The 17,664-nt window shown below is 36.8% G+C and overlaps 1 protein-coding gene across 4 annotated transcripts in view; it reads right to left on the bottom strand.

Annotated features, from left to right (window-relative positions):
- Positions 1–434: 434 nt before the first annotated feature.
- SF3B1 (splicing factor 3b subunit 1) overlaps positions 435–17,664 on the bottom strand; it is a 41,570-nt gene continuing 24,340 nt past the window's right edge. For 3 of the 4 annotated variants that reach the window (XM_054043787.1, XM_054043789.1, XM_054043788.1), the window contains 20 exons: positions 16,073–16,240; positions 15,621–15,855; positions 14,201–14,413; positions 13,719–13,840; positions 12,678–12,875; positions 12,475–12,576; positions 11,786–11,965; positions 11,075–11,161; positions 10,594–10,864; positions 9,199–9,344; positions 8,963–9,109; positions 8,677–8,802; positions 7,490–7,711; positions 6,640–6,822; positions 6,425–6,536; positions 6,193–6,313; positions 5,524–5,655; positions 3,957–4,229; positions 2,679–2,895; positions 435–1,074 (listed from right to left, as the gene is read on the bottom strand). In XM_054043787.1, coding sequence (XP_053899762.1) covers positions 916–1,074; positions 2,679–2,895; positions 3,957–4,229; positions 5,524–5,655; positions 6,193–6,313; positions 6,425–6,536; positions 6,640–6,822; positions 7,490–7,711; positions 8,677–8,802; positions 8,963–9,109; positions 9,199–9,344; positions 10,594–10,864; positions 11,075–11,161; positions 11,786–11,965; positions 12,475–12,576; positions 12,678–12,875; positions 13,719–13,840; positions 14,201–14,413; positions 15,621–15,855; positions 16,073–16,240 — 3,414 coding nt within the window. In that variant the 3' untranslated portion in view covers positions 435–915. Of the gene's footprint in view, positions 1,075–2,678; positions 2,896–3,956; positions 4,230–5,523; positions 5,656–6,192; positions 6,314–6,424; positions 6,537–6,639; positions 6,823–7,489; positions 7,712–8,676; positions 8,803–8,962; positions 9,110–9,198; positions 9,345–10,593; positions 10,865–11,074; positions 11,162–11,785; positions 11,966–12,474; positions 12,577–12,677; positions 12,876–13,718; positions 13,841–14,200; positions 14,414–15,620; positions 15,856–16,072; positions 16,241–17,664 lie in introns of those variants that run through there. The other variant, XM_054043790.1, reaches the window with a different exon arrangement.

The following is a 17,664-nucleotide window of genomic DNA, read 5'->3' as shown; positions in this document are numbered from 1 at the left end:
TATAACTGACAGCTGGGAAGGACAAAGTGATTCCAATAATTCCTGTCCATTTGTTCAGCACTCCCAGCAGCTGCCTCAAAGTCAGGTACTACAAGCACTGTTTTTCTGACAAATATCCAATTGGCCTAAATCAGATCTAAGCACTACATTGGTCACTTTCATCCTGAGCAGATACACAGATTAAAAGGCTATGAAACAGATTCACGTTCACATTCAACTGACAACGCATTTTTACTTAGACCATCTAGAAACAGCTTTTTTTTTATTACAATGACAACACAATTAATCTTCACAGCCATGAAATTTTGACTGAAGCAATCTGACAGCAAGCAGTAACTAAAAGCCATAGTTTCCATGCAAAGAGAATGTGAAAACTATGGCAACCAGCTACAGTACATTTTCATTATCCCATTATAAAAGATACACACATCAACTACAGTTTATACATTTTTCTTATTTATTCAAAACTAGGGGATAACAAAATGAGGGTTAAAATGTACGCCACCTTTTTTACATAAACAAATGCATAACAATCTATCAAAGAGATTCGTTTCACAAGCCTCTCTGTCCAAAAACACACACACAAATTAGTATTTTATACACAAATGTTTATTTCTCAAATAAACATCCCCTTTAAACACAAGGAATGAAATCTAAATCTTCATAAAGATGAATCCAAAATGAAATCCCTCCAGTACATTGTGTAATCACACTGTGTTCTTGGTCACTACTGGCTTTAACTGTTTAACATAAAAAAAGACAGATTATTTAAAAATCATGCTAATGGATTTCTAGCTCCTCCTCTGACCAGCTCAATACTGATCTGCAACGTTTTAAAATTTTACATCGCCAAATTTGAAGCAAGTTTAAGTGTGGAACAGCTGTGCATTAAACACAAACGACTGAACAATAAGATTATAAGATGTAGTCAAGTTCATAACGAATGTAGGTGTTCTTTTCATCATTGTAGATTCTTGGATAATGTGCTATCAGGGCATCTTGTGAGCCAATATAGATTGAATTATAAATCTTCCAATACACATCTCTGACTTTCCTGGCAGGGTGAAACAAACCCTAGGAAAATAAAACAAAATATAAAATTAACAAGCAATGTACATTACACACTTGGTATGTGAGTTATGCATAATAGTAAAAATAAAACCAAAAAACCCCTTAAGCAATTATTTTTAATGGAGTTTAGCTATTAAAATAAATGCCAACTAAAAGTCTGAGCTGAGAAAACACACTGAACTCTCTCCTGTTACTGCTATTCTTGTTTAACTTTCTAATGAAGATAAACAATGATTTGTCATTACTTCGTATAGAAAGGAAATATTCAAATTTTAGAGTTCTGCACCCTTTAAGTCTCATCTGTTCTTCAGATGTATGTACTCTCCACTGTATGAGTTTCTGGGTTGTTTTGCTCTCTTTAGAAAGGCGAAGAGCCCAAACTCCAGTATATATAGCACTGAACTGGACGTCAGCAGGAGACAAGTTCTATTCCTGGCTGTGCTAACTTGCTGTGTCCCAGAGGAAGTCACATCACCTCTCTGTGCCTCAGTTTCCTCAAGTTGTTAAGTGGGGATAACGCTACTCAGTTTCTCCTTTGTACAGCACAGAGATGAACACATGGAACACAAGAGTTAAGTTTTTATTATCATCATCCCCTTCCCTTCAGGACAGGTAGAATTTTAAGGCTCTAGGGAAATATTAATCTATTGCTTAGTAGTTTCAGTGAGGAAAATACAAATTAAGAATACAAAACAGAAACGGCAGATATCCCCCTGCCCTTTCTTTCCTTTTCCTACTCCCTTATTCCTACTCACTCCTCACCCTACCATCTTAAAGAGCAAAACAAAACACCAGACATGCACTAAAGAAGCAGAGTCAGTTCCTCACTGTATTCATTTCCCTGTGTGTTATATCCTCACTCCCCTGCCTTTTGTCTGTTTTGTCTATTAGACTGCAAAGCTCACAGGACAAGAAGCATCTATTGCCTATGACAGTATAGCAATGGGGCCTTTGGATGCTACCATAATATAAATGTTCACTAATAAACAATATTCAAACCCAGTGCTGAGAGAATATTTCCTATCTTACAGTCTAGTTTTCCAGTGCTTTGAGCTATCTAGTTTTAATGGTCTTGAAAGATGAACAGACCATTCTACGCACTAACACTAATCACTATCAGCTTGTTTCCTGATATTTAACCTAAATTCAATTTAATTTCATCCATTATTTTCTCTTACACCACCATTGTTCCTCTCAGTCCTTTGTATTTACCTTCAAGCATCTGCAGATAGTTATACCCTTACAAGTTAGTCAAACTCATTTTTCCCATCATCAACCTCACCTTTCATCCCCCACGTGTTTTCTGCAGCCCCATGATTACTTTCATTTCACTTCTCTAAACTCCCTAAATATTGTCACCAGAAATATGTAAACAGAGTGTGCAGAACTGAATACAGTATTTCAATTATAGTTTGAATCACAAAGTAATACTATTACTCTCCCACTTCTGGGGCGTAAGACAACATTACACTGCAAATACTGAAGCTGATGTCAATTATCATCCTTAACACACTTTTGGGATTTCTGCTTTACAGGTGTTTCCTCCTTGTTGAGTATCAAGGTTTGACAAATTACTTTCCCTGCCACCCCAACGTAAGTAAGCATACCTGTAAACAATATTGCAGCATTCTACACGGTCCAATGGCAACTCTTAGGCCCTCCAGTGCACCCATAACTGCCTGAATGACGTGAGGAGATGTCTCAAACACATTGGGCCACACATAATTTAACAAGTGATTCAGAGAATCCTCACAGCCAAATCCGTATACTCCAAGAGACATATGCTGCACCACAGCACTGGCTGTTTGTCTGTGTACAAGGTCTCTGCAAAGAAAACAACCTGTTTATTTAACAAGTTCACTTGCAAATAAAACTTTCTGTTGGAAATCATAATAATTAGGGCCCTACCAAATACCATGAAAAATACATCACGGACTGTGAAATCTGGTGTCCCCCCATGAAATTTGGCCTTGTGTGTGCTTTTAACCCTGTACTATAGAGATTGCATGGAGGAGACCAGCCAGTGTTTCTAAAATTGGGGGTCTTGACCCAAAAGGGAGTTGCAGGGAGGTCACAAGTTTACTTTAGGGGGGTTGCGGTATTGCCACACTCACTTCGGTGCTGCCTTCAGAGCTGGGCAGCTGGAGAGTGGCAGCTGCTGGCCGGAAGCCCAGCTCTGAAGACAGCGCTGCCACCAGCAGCAGTGCAGAATTAAGGGTAGCAGTACCGCAACACCCCTACAATAACCTTGTGACCCCACCACACACAACTCCTTTTTGCGTCAGGACTCCTACAATCACAACAATGTGAAATTTCAGCTATTTAAATCTGAAATAATGAAATTTACTATTTTTAAAATTCTATGACCTGAACTTGACCAAAATGGACCATGAATTTGGTAGGGCCCTAATAATAATGCTTTTCTGACACAAAGAATGTTAAAAAGTTCTGATGATACTCGTCTGTTCTTCCCTGCAAACAGCATGGGGCAGAGAAATTACACTTCAAATCAGCTAATAAAAAATTATCTAACAGTTTCATAGGAGAAATTACTATCATTTAACGCTGCTCAATAGCCTAGAAAAATAACTGATTAAAAGTAGTCCTAATATGGTAAATCCTGGGTCAGTCATTCTGTAATTATCTCATTTTGCAAACTTTTAATCTTCAAAAAAGGAATGTATAGTTGTTTGGAACACAGAGAAAGTTGGCTTGAATTACATCAAGCTAAAATATACGTTATTCTATTAACGTTTTTGATGAAGCAATTATCTACATGTACATTCTTCTGCTGTTGAGGAACCAGGCATGGGATGGAAGTGTGTTTAATGTAACAAGGAGAACCTGAATGTGACTACAAGTATCCTAAGCAATAAATTACTAACCTGTCCATTAAAGCATCTTCAAGCAATGGTGTAACAGCATAAATGTAATCTTTTCCCATCTCTCCAATGTATTCAAACAGAAAAGAAAGAGATTTTAATACACCATTCTGGACATTCAGTTCTGGAACTCTGTATTCATTCATCAGAGCAGGCAGTACTGTGAAAGGTGAGCATGTTTCAGCTACAATAGCAATTGCTACTGTAGTACATACTCTGTTCTGTCTTTCCTGTACTTTCAGGTTATTTAGCAGTGTAGCCAGCACATCATGGGGTCTGGAAGAGACAAAATGCAGAAGTTTGTCAGTGAAAAACTGTAAATATGTACTAAGTTACTTTTAATGTCAGAAATCAGTCAGTCAATAATAGATTGTATCTCAGTGAGAGACAGCTGATTTGGAACTAGCAGAAGGCAGTGAGTTTTGCAATAGCTAACGTAAGTACCCGTGTGATCTTTTCATGACCCTCATCCATCCTTCACCACTTGGAATTCAGTTGTTGTATCTTGCCTCAAATTAGCTACCTCCACTCTTTGGAGTAAGAATTTTCTGTTACTATAGCCCTGATCCTGCAAACATTTATGCTCTTGCACAAAATTACACACATGCTAAGTGTTAGCTGGATTAGGGTGTATATTCGTACAGTGCTTGTATGATGTGGTCCCAATCTTAGGGCTAGATACAAGGTATCTGTTTTCAATAGATTGCTTATTTGGATGGCTGACCATTTGCTAAAAATATGTAGACTATTTATACAGAATTAAGCTTCAATCTACAGTCTGTGCCAAGACTATAAATTGGGAATACAAATTAACAGCAAAAACAATTTCTTTGCTGAAGTTCTTTATTACAGAAAACACTAATGGAAGAGACTTGTGGAACCACAATCTCAAGAGCAATATTGTATGAAAGGACCCAGGAAACACCTGACTGTACCATTTCCTCTAATTTCTCAATCAGAAAAACATATAAACTTATAAAATTATAACAATTCTAGTACAAGCACTGGAATAAGATGGCTACAACTTAACTTTATCTTTCAACCAACATAAAAATGTATTTTAATCATGTCTGCCCTACAAAGCTAGGGTAGATCTACACTAGAAACCCTACATAGTGCAAAAATTCTCTCTGGTGGCATAGCTGCAGTGCTGCTTTAGCACTGTAGTGTAGACACTTAATACAGCGATGTCAGGGGGTGGAGAGGTGATAGGTAGGTTAATGGAAAAATTATACCATCAACCTAGCGGTGTCTAGACTGGGGCTTAAATCGGCTTAATCAATCACATAGGACGTGAAATTTTACATAGCCCTGAGCGATGTACTTAACACTGTAATGTAGACCAGCCCCATGTCCATTAAAACAGCATATGTTACTGAAGCATAACTGACTGTAGTTTACCTTCTATAAAGTGAATAAAACAAAGTATAAAAAAAAATATTTTAAACAATTTGGCTGAAATTTTAAGACCAAAAGAAATTCAATGTTATTTTTTCAACAAGACCCACAATCACCACCATTCTAAGAAAAGGCCTACACATGCTGTTCAGTATCAAGGCAACATACTTACCCAATAGCTTTTGCAATATAACCAAAAGTGTTCACTGTGGCTCGTCGGATAGCTTTCTTGTGAGCTTTTAACAACTCCAGCAGTTCAAAACAGATCCTCATCCATTCCCTTGCAGAAACATATTCTGCACCCCTGGATAAGAAAGGAAATGCAGGTATTTTAGTGAAATCATTCCTTTTTTAAGCAAAAAACAGATTACAAGATGTACACCTATGCTACTAACACAGGAACATAGGCTCACCTTTTCTCTTTTTAAACAGTTAATTGGATGGCTATGTGAATTTTTTTTTTTTATAAAAGAGTACCCAAACCACATATAGAATTAAGCTTCATTCTACGATCTGCATCAAATCTATGTAAACTGGCAAACCAATGAAAGACTAACAGTAGCAAATAATATCATTTAAATAGTATACGAGACTGCAAATGCATACTTGATCGATCATACTTTGTATCTACATATTTCATTTTACTAATCATGAAGAACTGTTAATATGAACAATCTTTGTAATAAAGCTAAAGAAACTCCAATACCCCAAAGATTTATAAAATCCAGATCCCAAACCTGATAACTAAATTATCAAACATTAAATGTGGGTAAATGTTGTGACCTGTTATGTAAGCAATTAACATGTCACAGCATTTCAGAAGTATACCACAACTCCTCACCTGTCAGCAATACGCCCAACTAGGTCGATACAATTCTCCTGTACTTTCTCATGTCTGTTTTTCAAGATAGGTGTGAGTCTTGGCAGCAGGTCTTTAATTGGTGGCGTCATCTTGTGCATACCTGTTCAACAGAATGATACCTTATTAAGTCTCAGATTCTCTTAAACTCTTCCCACCCCCGCCCCACTCACCCATTTCCTTACTTGCCTCTGGCACAAAAAAACCCACATACCTATAACATTCACAATGGCTTTAAGTGCTCCAAGTATACTGCCTAATACTTCAGGGTATTCCTCACCCAGATACTCATACAGGACAACACCCAAGTGTCCCATCAGTTTTTCCTAGAACCAAGTAACAAGATGTAAATGTTAGCAAAAATTCTCTCACTTTTCTTTAATTTAAAAATGACTTTCTATGGAAAAGAGGAATGGGAGAAATAAATACCTCTTGACAAGTCTTCATGACAACTGCAGTACGTGAGATCAGGTCAGCAGCCTGCTGCCTAACTTTGGCTGATTTGTTGTTCAAACGCCATAAAACTGTACCACAGATCTGGGGCAAGTATGGTTTAACTCGTTTGCCAAGAGCATTAACCACTGTGCCAAAGCCATTCAACATCACAGAGTCCTGAACAACAACAACAACGGGTTAGAAAAGTAAGATCAACTACATCACTAATTGCATGCAGTGTTGTTGTAGCCATATTGGTCCAAGGATATTAGAGACACAAGGTGGGAGAGCTAATATCTTTTATTAGACCAACTTCTTTTGCTGAGACAGACAAGCTTTCGAGCTTACACAGAAGAGCAGCTCTATGTAAGCTCAAAAGCTTGCCTCTCTCACAAACACAAGTTGTTCCAATAAAAGGTATTACATTGCCCACTTTGTCTCTCTTATATCGACTGTCCATTTACTATTGAACTCCTTTTGTACCTACAACCTTTATAATATATGCTTAATATTCCAGAACTGCCTTACAAATTTCAGTGCTCTTTGTTCCAATAAAAAATCCCACGTAATTCTTGTTTGGATTTCAAGTGTAAATACACTGGACCCTCGCTAGAATGCGGGATTTGGAATCCATGCGCGGTACCGCATTAACGCGGGGAATGCGTTAAAATGAATTGCAATTAAAGTAATTAAATTTGGGAGCCATGGCCGCAACCACGTTATATGCAAATTTGCGCTATATAGATGCGCGTTCTAGCGAGGGTCTGGTGTACTAATTTTTCCAGAACAGTGTAAACAGATTAAATTAAATAAGTTAACTGCTAAGAGCATCTTCTAACAATACCTCTGTGGTCTGTTCCTGGAAGGCATACAGGATACCATCAATAAGTTGTTCTTCTAGTTTATGGTCAATGTCTGCTGCACCCAGGTTCCCCATTATTTTTTCAATTGTTTCCATAACCATTTTTCTGTACTGTTCAGCCTCATCTTTCAGATCATCCACAATCCTGGAAATAATTTCTGCTGCTCCGACTTTGTTTGCCAGCTCCACTGTGGTATCAACCAACTGAAACATAAAAATATAGCTTTGGGCAAAATAATCAGAGAGCGATAGTTTACAAAGACTTCCTAAAACCTCTAAGATGACCTGTGAAATCCTTTGCCTGGTACAAGAAAAGAAAGGGCATCATGCAGATATCATTTATTCTCAAGAACAGAATAACCCTTCTCAGGCAACAACCAAGTTACAGAAAGCCATTTTCAAGCTTGTGGGTAAGCAGAAAAATTTCCAGAATCTCACATTCTTGTCTATATCCTGAGAAAAATTATTGCAAATGGACTAATCCACTTGGCTGTTCTTTGCCTTCAAGTTAGGGAGTGGGGGAGTTTTCCCTGCATGGATAATTAAAAATTACAAAACATGCTGTTTTTTAACTAATGTGAGAGGTGGATGTATTGCCCGGATAGTTAAACACATTTTTTTTTTAAATGGGAGTTTGTGTCATTCACAGTGATAGTGTGAATTTCCAGAGTTTGTTTCCTGTTAGGATGGACTGAAAATGATTTAAAACATATTGCAGTGTTAATCTCTCTCAAATGGAAGGACCAATACTAGAGTGGATGGAAAGTGGAGCATTTAAGTCCTCTCTGAGACTGTCAACTTGGGTGTTTATTTGAGCTAATAGCGGTAACACTTTTGTGATGGGGACACCTATCAACTAGAAACCGAAGCCAACCAGTCATTTTACATAGCACAAATAAGCCATCAGATGGTAATTACTTTTGCACTACCAACTGACTGGTATTCAAACCGGTAAACTACGCAAAATGTTTTGTATCCCATTTAAGAATGCTGAGCCTTTTAATCATCTATCCACATCTCACGATGTCTCTCTGCCCAAAGTGAACGCCACCTCAAGGTGCATTGAAAAAGTCAAAAATAAATTCACCATCACCAAACATCTCTCTATATACACCATTTTATAAATTTAATTCAAAGCAGTTTAAAATCTTTTCCAAACTAAACTATACCTGTCTGTAATTTCGTCTGTCCAGTGCCATTCTGTGCTGCCAAAAGTGTTTGAAAAACGGCGGCAGAATCTCTGTTTTAATGTAGTTTGCTTCAACGCCATCTGTACCACAACACTGCTTTACTACCTAGCAGGGAATAAAAATACAAGTTTTAATGCTGTAGACCATTTTTTTTTTTTTTAGAAGAATGCTTATTATGACAGATTTTTTTATTGATCCAAATCACAAGTAATATCAAGTTTACTTTAAACATTACACTGACAGTGTTTAAGTGATTTTGACATACCTTTAACACAATTTTTTTCATTTCTTCATCAGGAGACTGGAACTCTCGGATAAGGATTAGCATTACTTCTCTGGTATAGTAGTTGGCATACTCAGCGTCCATAAGAGGGATAAGGTACCCAATAGCTTTCAAGAAGGCAGCCAGACCCTATTTTAATACATAATATATTTGTCATGGGTATTAAAACGTATACAGCAGTTTACATTCAAAATACAGAGATGAGAAGAAACAGATACCTTTCCTCTGTGCTGACGTATGCCCTTCCACAAGGGCTTTAGAACGGAGTCAAATGATTCAATACCATAAGGAGTAGCTGCCTCAGCCAAAGCAGCAATCGCCAAAGCACTGATCGTGCGCACTTTCTGCTGCTCATCCACCAGACCTGGAAAACAAGTTATATTCAGTAAGTGCTTCTTACACCATTCCACGGAGCTTGAATTACTGTGGAAAAACAGGGGAATGTGGGCAAGAGGACAGGAAAGAGGGGGAAATTTCTTCTTTTGTTAAAGCGTAAAAGCGCGCTCCCCACTTTTTCTTTCCATCTTATGCTCAGCATTTCCTGGCACAAACCTTCAATATCTATTTTGGAATTAAAAAGTCTTGTTTACACAGAGAACTGTTTGCGCTAAACTTCTAAAAATCAAAAACAATGAGGAGTTTCAGCTTCAAATGTCTCTTAAGATTCAGGCCTCTTCAGGAAAGATACTGAAGTGCTGCTTCCACTTGGGCAGCTATTTAACAAAAAGGAATCATTGTAGAGAAGTCATGGGCAGGGGAAATCCAGATGAAAAACCTCATGCTATTTTGTAATACTTGGAGAAAACAGAATTGAAACAAAACACCCAACTACATCAGGCTGTGCTCTAACACTGCAGAAGTTGATTTTTTAAAACATTTCAGAAAAAGTAAATGGATTGTTTACAATCTATGAAGTGCCTCTACTGTGGATTTTAAAACATTTCAGTCCCTAGAATTCCAGATCTTCTCAACATGAAGTCCCAAGAGCTCCATAATACAGTGGTTAAAACTGACCAGCAGATGTTTCACTAAAACAAGCAAATACAAGTCATCTCAAGTGCTGTAGTGTGAACTCAATACATGTGGATGTTATTGTATCAATAAACAAACTTCTTCAATTAGAATTGGCTTGCACTTTGCTCATTGAATTCCAAGGGTTCTCCGTAATTTAACCATTAATATAGAGAATACTTTAAATTATACAAGACTTGTTGAGAGATGGAGAACGCAGGATAATATGCAGTTATAAAGTATCAAAACAGTATTCTTGTCATCTACTAGTCAAAACATGGTCCAAAGAGCAAGAAATATACTACATAAGAACTAAAGGATTAATAGTCCAAAAGAAATTAGAAGTACTAGTTATTTTCAAGTTATTGTCTTCCGTGCTTTATAGCCATAACGACTCACATATAAAGGTTTATTACAGTTATTTAAACCAGCCTAGAGACCAAAATCTTGACAAAAACTATAAAAAGGAAAGACGAATACTCTGATATAGTCTCTATTAGAATTACAAAGTCTAGGCCTGACATTCAAGAATTTGCGTCTTTAATTTAACCAACGGCCTTATGTACAAACTAGAGAAAACATTTAACAAAAACAGAACGTACCATGTTCAATGATTTCAACCAAACTTCTGAGATGAGGCAAGATAGCACAGCCCATAAGAATAGCAATTTGCTGTACAATCTTGATGCCAGTGTGCCTAGCTTGCCAGGATTTTTTGCTCTTACATACAGCTTTCAAGAAGGGCAACAGAGAAGGAATGCCTAAAGCAGAGGCAACAACAGCAAAGGCTCGAGCTGTTGTATTTCGGACATACTCATCCATGTTATCAATATCAGGTCGCATGGTGGAGATCATTGTAGCCAAACCAGCAGCCTGAAAGACAAAAAATAAAACATATATACTTGCGTACAGGAATGATGAACTTTTAACTTTTTTGCTGGTTTGTAAGTTTCTTATCACATATAACCATTACTTTTTCAATACTAAAAAGCAGAATACGCTAGGTCAAATAGTTACAGTTACATTTTAGTTATAACACTATCACATTCAGTACAAAAAGGAAGGACACTGCAGTGTTATTACCTTAGCCAAGTTTGATATAATTTCTCTGCCTTCCACTCTCGCGTAGTAGTCTTCATCAATCAGCAGTGGTTCAATGACCACAAGAATCTGAAAAGAGTAACAAATGAACAAATTAACACTTCAAATTATATTAATTAATCTCTCTCAACTCAAGTATTATTGTCCACTTCAATAGCTCTAGCCCTAAGAAAAGGCTGGTTAACATGGTGATTCAATGGCTCCCACGCTCATTAAATTCAAAAGATCATCATCTCCCTTAATAATCCTTTAACGCCTCATTCAACATTAATTCACATACTGATTTTCTAGACCTTTCTCCTCTAAGACAGGATGCCAACACCAGCGATATTGCATGGATCAGCCACCACAATCTTTTACTTCCAGCGCATGAATATACAATTAACTCCTCCAGACCGCCTTCCTTTTAAGTTTTATTCATACAATTTATAAAAGATATTCTGCAAATGAAATCTGGTAAATTACTATATAAAGTCATTTTAGTATTAAATTCTGTACGTCTAAAGAGGACAGTCTATCTCTAACTATGCACTCCTACCGATAATGTAAATATTCTTTTTAAAAATGAAGATTCAAATGCACGGATGCATAAATATCTGTAAATCTGAGCCACAGAAAATTAACTATTATAGAGTAGAGAACGCATTCATAAAACAAATATTAAATATTCAAGTAAATTTCACTGAAACAGACCTTGTGTACATATGGTCGGACCAAATCATCCAGTTTGTATAAGATTCTATCAATAACTTTGACAAGCAAGTGACGTTCTTGATCTTCAAGTGTTGGTGACATCAGCAGAGGTAGAATCTGATTAAACAGCGGACCTGCTCCAAATTCACGAGCTTTATCGGTAATCTGACGCAAAGCAGCCTAAAAAAAGAAACCCCTCTGAATTAAACCACACAGAATGAAACCAAAATAATACAACATTTGTATGTAATGAGCAAAATCAAGCCATAATCAAGAGCAATTCTACTGATTTCAAATGATTTATGCATGCTGTTGCCAGAAATGCATTTGGAACAATGATCTTAAGATACAATAAATATAACATCCTTCATATAAATGTGTCACAAAATCTTTATAGATGTAATTATTATAAAACAAATACTTACTGAATTAATTAATACATTTGTGACCAATACAAAAATTAAGAGGCATAAATAAGGGGAAAACAATACAGAGAGAAAGCAAGAGCTAGATGAGAAGAAGGAAAAAATAACAGACAGAAATAAAAGTCCTTAAGAAGCAGCTTGGAGCAAGCCCACGGGCAGTTTTAGGGAAAAAAGAGGTGAAACTGGGAAACTGAAAATAAATGGGAAGGAAATTACAGTATTTGAAAATGAGAGTGGTATGTCCACATCAGAAAAATGTCTTACTTTTCTCATTGGAGGTGTACCATTCTTTATTTTCAAGAGCAATTTCATTATTTTTCTTTCTTTCTGTTCTTCTGGACTAAGCGTTGATTCATCAACATCAACCTATAAATAATTACAAATATATTAATTAATGCACAATTTTTCTACCATCTCCAGCCCCATATTAGGAGACATTAAATCACTATCAATAAAATCTCATTTACCAATAGTTTATCAAAGTATTGAATATCATCTGGTTTTAGGAATGGAAGATTTCCAGATGGTTGGTCATTAACGCTCTTCATGGTCCTATCTTCTGTTTGCATGTGGAATCCAGTCATACCACCCAATGGCGTGGGAGTTGCTGTAAGTTTGCGAGCTGGAGTACGAATAGGCACATAACCAGCTGGAGGGGGAAGAACCTGAAGTGAAATGAAGATAAAAATAATGCACTGAAATAAGGAAGATACAAACATCTAAACACTAAAATCTAAAAAGTATTTTCAGACTGCAAAGCAGAATGTTAAAAATAACATTACCTGACAGTCGCCAACAGCCTCAGAAAAGGGAAGATGTCAGAGAAATGCAGAGAACGACTGATACAAGTATCTGTCATGTTAACTGTTTATTCTATTGATTTGTGACAGTCTTCCGGCATATGTTTTAGAGTCTACTTTTGTATTGTTGTAAATTAAATAACTGTGATCTAATAAATTATTTGAAACTGTGTACATGCTGTTGGACTTGAAAGTACAGGAATGATGTCAAGAGGAGTCCTAACAAGCATAAGTACTACTGTAAAGATCTCATGAGCAGAGAGGAAATATTAGCCTTTAAGTGAAGTGTCTGATATGAATATTAAAATAAGTGGGTGGTGTTTTTTAAATGTAGCATGTTAATACTGTCTTACTGACAGTTTTCAATCTCTGGCCGATCTGTTTTACCACGCCATGGGCTCTAGTTCTGCAGCTGTTCCACATAGGGAACTCCTTCTGAAATCAGCATGAGCTCCCTAAGGTGAAGCAGAAGAAAAACTGCCCTCCCTTTAATTTACCTCTTAAGTTTTTCCCTTCTAATGGATATTTATAAAATACCAATAACTAAACTGACAAATGTTAGCATGAATTCATCTGTAGTTAGTTTGAAACATTCAAATCATAACATTTATTTTATTGTTAAAATCCATATTCTGAGTGGAAAATGTATCACCAGTATGTTACAGCATTTATACTGACAGACTGCTTAGATTTATTCAGATCAACTACCTTATATCCCTCTGGGAACATGGCATCCAATTCTTCATCAGATAGTGGCCGGTTTCTCTCATCTATTTCTCTTTCCCAGCGCCATGCCTGCAGCTGTTCAGGAGTCATGCTCATTATATGACCTACATTTATGTAAAAGAAAGGATTTTAATTTTTATCTTCTTTAACATTGTCTGGAATTAAGAGATATTCAGCACTTGAGTACAGAACTGGCCTCAGAATTCCAATCGCTTGAGTTAGAACTTTCAAGAAGCTCTTTAGCAATTCTTGACTATCAATTCAACAAACATTCACAACAGACTTTGAGGTTACACTGTTCTGTGTTCTCTGCCAGAATTAAATTGCTACAGACATTTAGAATACAAAGTTGGGCTTCCATAGTCAAAAAACAGAACAGGGATGCCTACATAAGTCTACATTATTTTTACATTTTAAAGTGAAGTGATAGAAAACAGAAGCCTTAGTTAATGGATTAATCTTACCTGGCGTAGGGGTTGCCATATTCATGGCTGGTGTACCAATTGGTGTTTTGCCAGGTGTCAAAACGGGAGTACTACCACCCATTTGGCTAGCAGGTGTTTCATCCCAACGTGACTTTCTTTTACTTGCTCCAGGAGTTGGGGTTTCACCAACTGAATCACCACCTCGATCTGTTCGAGGAGTCTCAGCCCATCCACTACCATGTCCCGGTGTATCTATAAAAATAAAAGCCCAATTTTTTTCAGATTATGATGGCTGCAAGTCAGATCTTACAAGCAAAATCCTAAAGTTTCTGAAAGTGAAAACAAATAAACAAAACATTCTAAAAGGGAAGCATTACAACAATATCAAGATCTGATCTTCCTTACACTATTCCATTCCACTCTTTCATCTCCTTGCCCATAACAACATACTAACAGAAACATCAAGCTCCATCACTGGTAGATCAGATAAGCAAAGATACCAAACAGGTAAGCAAAAACTTCTCTCATCCTTAATATTAAAGTCTACCACCAGTATAATGAATGTATACAAGAATTTAATCTTAGGTACGAAAAGAGTCTGTCTTTTTTATATTCTTTGGTTTCATCTGAGCAATCAGTACTAGATATCATTGCAACATATTTGAAAGAAACTGATTATTTTATATATGAATTAAACACTCCCAATACTTGCTTTGTTAAAATATTTTAACAATTTAACATATGACGAAGATTTTTTCTATAGTCTAACAGGCAAATAAAATTTGTCAAAGCAAATTGGGGGGAGGGATAGCTCAGTGATTTGAGCATTGGCCTGCTAAACCCAGGGTTGTGAGTTCAATCCTTGAGAGGGCCACTTAGGAATCTGGGGCAAAATTGGTCCTGCTAGCGAAGGCAGGGGGCTGGACTCTATGACCTTTCAAGGTCCCTTCCAGTTCTATGAGATAGGTATATCTCCATATATAAAAATGGGTATAAATGGATAAATCTTATGAAACATGCCCAATTGACAGTATAAGCAACATTTTCTATATAGCCATAAAAGACAATACAATGTCAACTTCTCTGTCCTGTCAGCATGCTTCTGTCAACCTAGCTGCTGTCGCTCCATGAGACAGTTCCTACTGTGACACCAAAATCCCTTCTGCATTTACACTACAAGGTTACAGTGGCGTAGCTATGGCACCATGGCCACGCTGATGTAGTGCGCATACTGCATAGCCTTAGTTTCCTTTACTAAAACCATGAGGGGTGACATTTTTGTGATAGAACGCTGCCTACTAGCACCTGAAAAATACATCAGCCACTTGATGTCCGAGAGCAGTAACTTTTTTCCCTACTTCTGGCCTGACTTGCTTTCATACTGACAGCCTGAAGTGAAAAGTTCTTATCCCATTACCCGTCCAGACCTTTCTATCAATTCTAGTAATTTCAGAAATACCTCTTTCTGTTTTGGGGGTCTCATCCCATCGATTTTTACGTGCACTGGAAGTTGCACCTCCATGGCCTGGAGTTGCATGACCAGGTGTGTCCCGTCCAGGGGTTGCAGCTCCTGCTGGTGTATGACTGGGAGTAGGATCCCATATTTTTGAGCCTGGGGTTGCTCCAGGAGTCTCACTACCCTTTGCACGGCCAGGAGTTTCATCCCACCTCAAAGAAGGAGTATGTCCAGGGGTCTAACCAAGACAAAAGCAGAAGCTGTTAAAACTCCTCAGCTACCTTTGATTTTATTTTGTACAATAAAAGGTAGGTGCTTAATTTCTATTTAGTATAATAAAAGTGCAGTCTGTGAGATATCTATAGAAGTCAAGAGCTTCTGTAGAACTCTTAAGACTTGCTGGAAACTTTAACAGCTTATACAACGCAAAGGTGAACCAATAAAGTAATAATTACCTCTGCTTGATCCCAACTGGATAGTTTTTTAGGAGTAGTACCAGGAGTCTGGTCAGCTGTTTGATCCCAACGCCGTTTGCGTTTTGAAGGTGGCTGGGAGGAGGTGCCATTGACGACTTTAAGTTCCCCAGCTTTAGCTTTTTCTGCTAGTTGTTGCCTAATTTCCCTCTGTTAAAAAAATAGAGAATTTATTCCTTAGAAGGGCACTCACGTTAAAAAAATTCTCAAAACAAGTTTCTTTAGGGTAATATTGTAGGTTACTACAACAGAGACAGTAAAGTCTAATTTACTTTCATGCTGTTTCCTTTTGCATTTTTCTCAGCTTAGACAATGAAATTTTGACCCTGTTTATAATCAATTTCTGGTCAATTTTAATTTCAAGTTCCCCTACACTAGCATAAAGCTGCTATGTTTGTGTTCAGCATTCTGCAGTAGAATATTTCTTTAAAAAAGTTTTCACTGGACTGTTTCTAAAGGTTTCAGAGAAACATCTATATTGATATTAGATTTTTACAAAACCAGTATTTTAGGCCAAACGTGTCTTACCACTGTCTTTCTAAAAGGTTCTAGATGTATTACAAATGGAAAGTTAAATCAAATTTTATTTTAAAAGTGATTAAATTACACAATACTTTTCAATATGTGATTAGTAAGACAATGTACATTTAAAAACTTTACTACACATTTGCCTCAACCAAACAACTTCTTTACCCAAGTGCTTAGAAAAGTATTATTTTAAAAATATTTTTAAATGAATTATATCACAGCATGTAATATTTGAAGCTACTCATTTAGGTTTTAGTTAGCTATATGTCTGATCTTAATTAAATGTTAAGAAGATTGCTTTAGACAACTTGGATATATAATTCATACGGAACTCTTTATTTTAACTTATCAGTATATACATAAATATTAAGATGACAAATAAAAAATATGGGCCAAATCCTCACGTGGGGTAAATCAGCATAATTCCATTGAAGCCACGTGTGTGTGTGTACACACACACGCATGCAATTTGCACCATTATTTTGGTTATTAAAAAATAAAGTTTTAAATATCAACTTTTAAATGTTTACGCTTTTTAATTTTTCTCATCTTTGACCAAAAATCAATGTCGGTTTCATACTAGAGTTCTTAGTGCTGCAACATGCTGTAGGCCTGGTTTGACATAAATGAGACTTCATCTCTTAAGAGACAGGATTAGGGAGGTAGGCTGGAATCAGAATGGCTGTACCACCTAAGATACACCCAGACAACATTTACAATGGACAAGATAACAATAGATAAGGTAAGTTGGGAACGTAAGATGACGTTAGAGTAAATCATACATGAACAGTGCCTGGACAGAGTATGCTGTACAGGGACTGGTTCCTACAAAGTAACCAAGCCTATCTCAAAACGTGTAATGCAATGTATAGTAAATGCAATATAATGTAAAAATATATACAAAGGAAGAGTTTTGCTCTGTAACTTCAGATATGTGGTATGCACTGTACCCAGCCCCTATGCTTGTGCGTGTTCAACTCAAGTGTAGTTTAATTGTATGCAATAAAGAAAACTCAGTGATGAGCTCGGAGTCAAGCTGTGTTCTT

Source organism: Malaclemys terrapin, chromosome 11, assembly GCF_027887155.1.
Source record: "Malaclemys terrapin pileata isolate rMalTer1 chromosome 11, rMalTer1.hap1, whole genome shotgun sequence".
Lineage (NCBI taxonomy): Eukaryota > Metazoa > Chordata > Testudines > Emydidae > Malaclemys > Malaclemys terrapin.
This window is presented reverse-complemented; position numbering and strand designations above follow the sequence as displayed.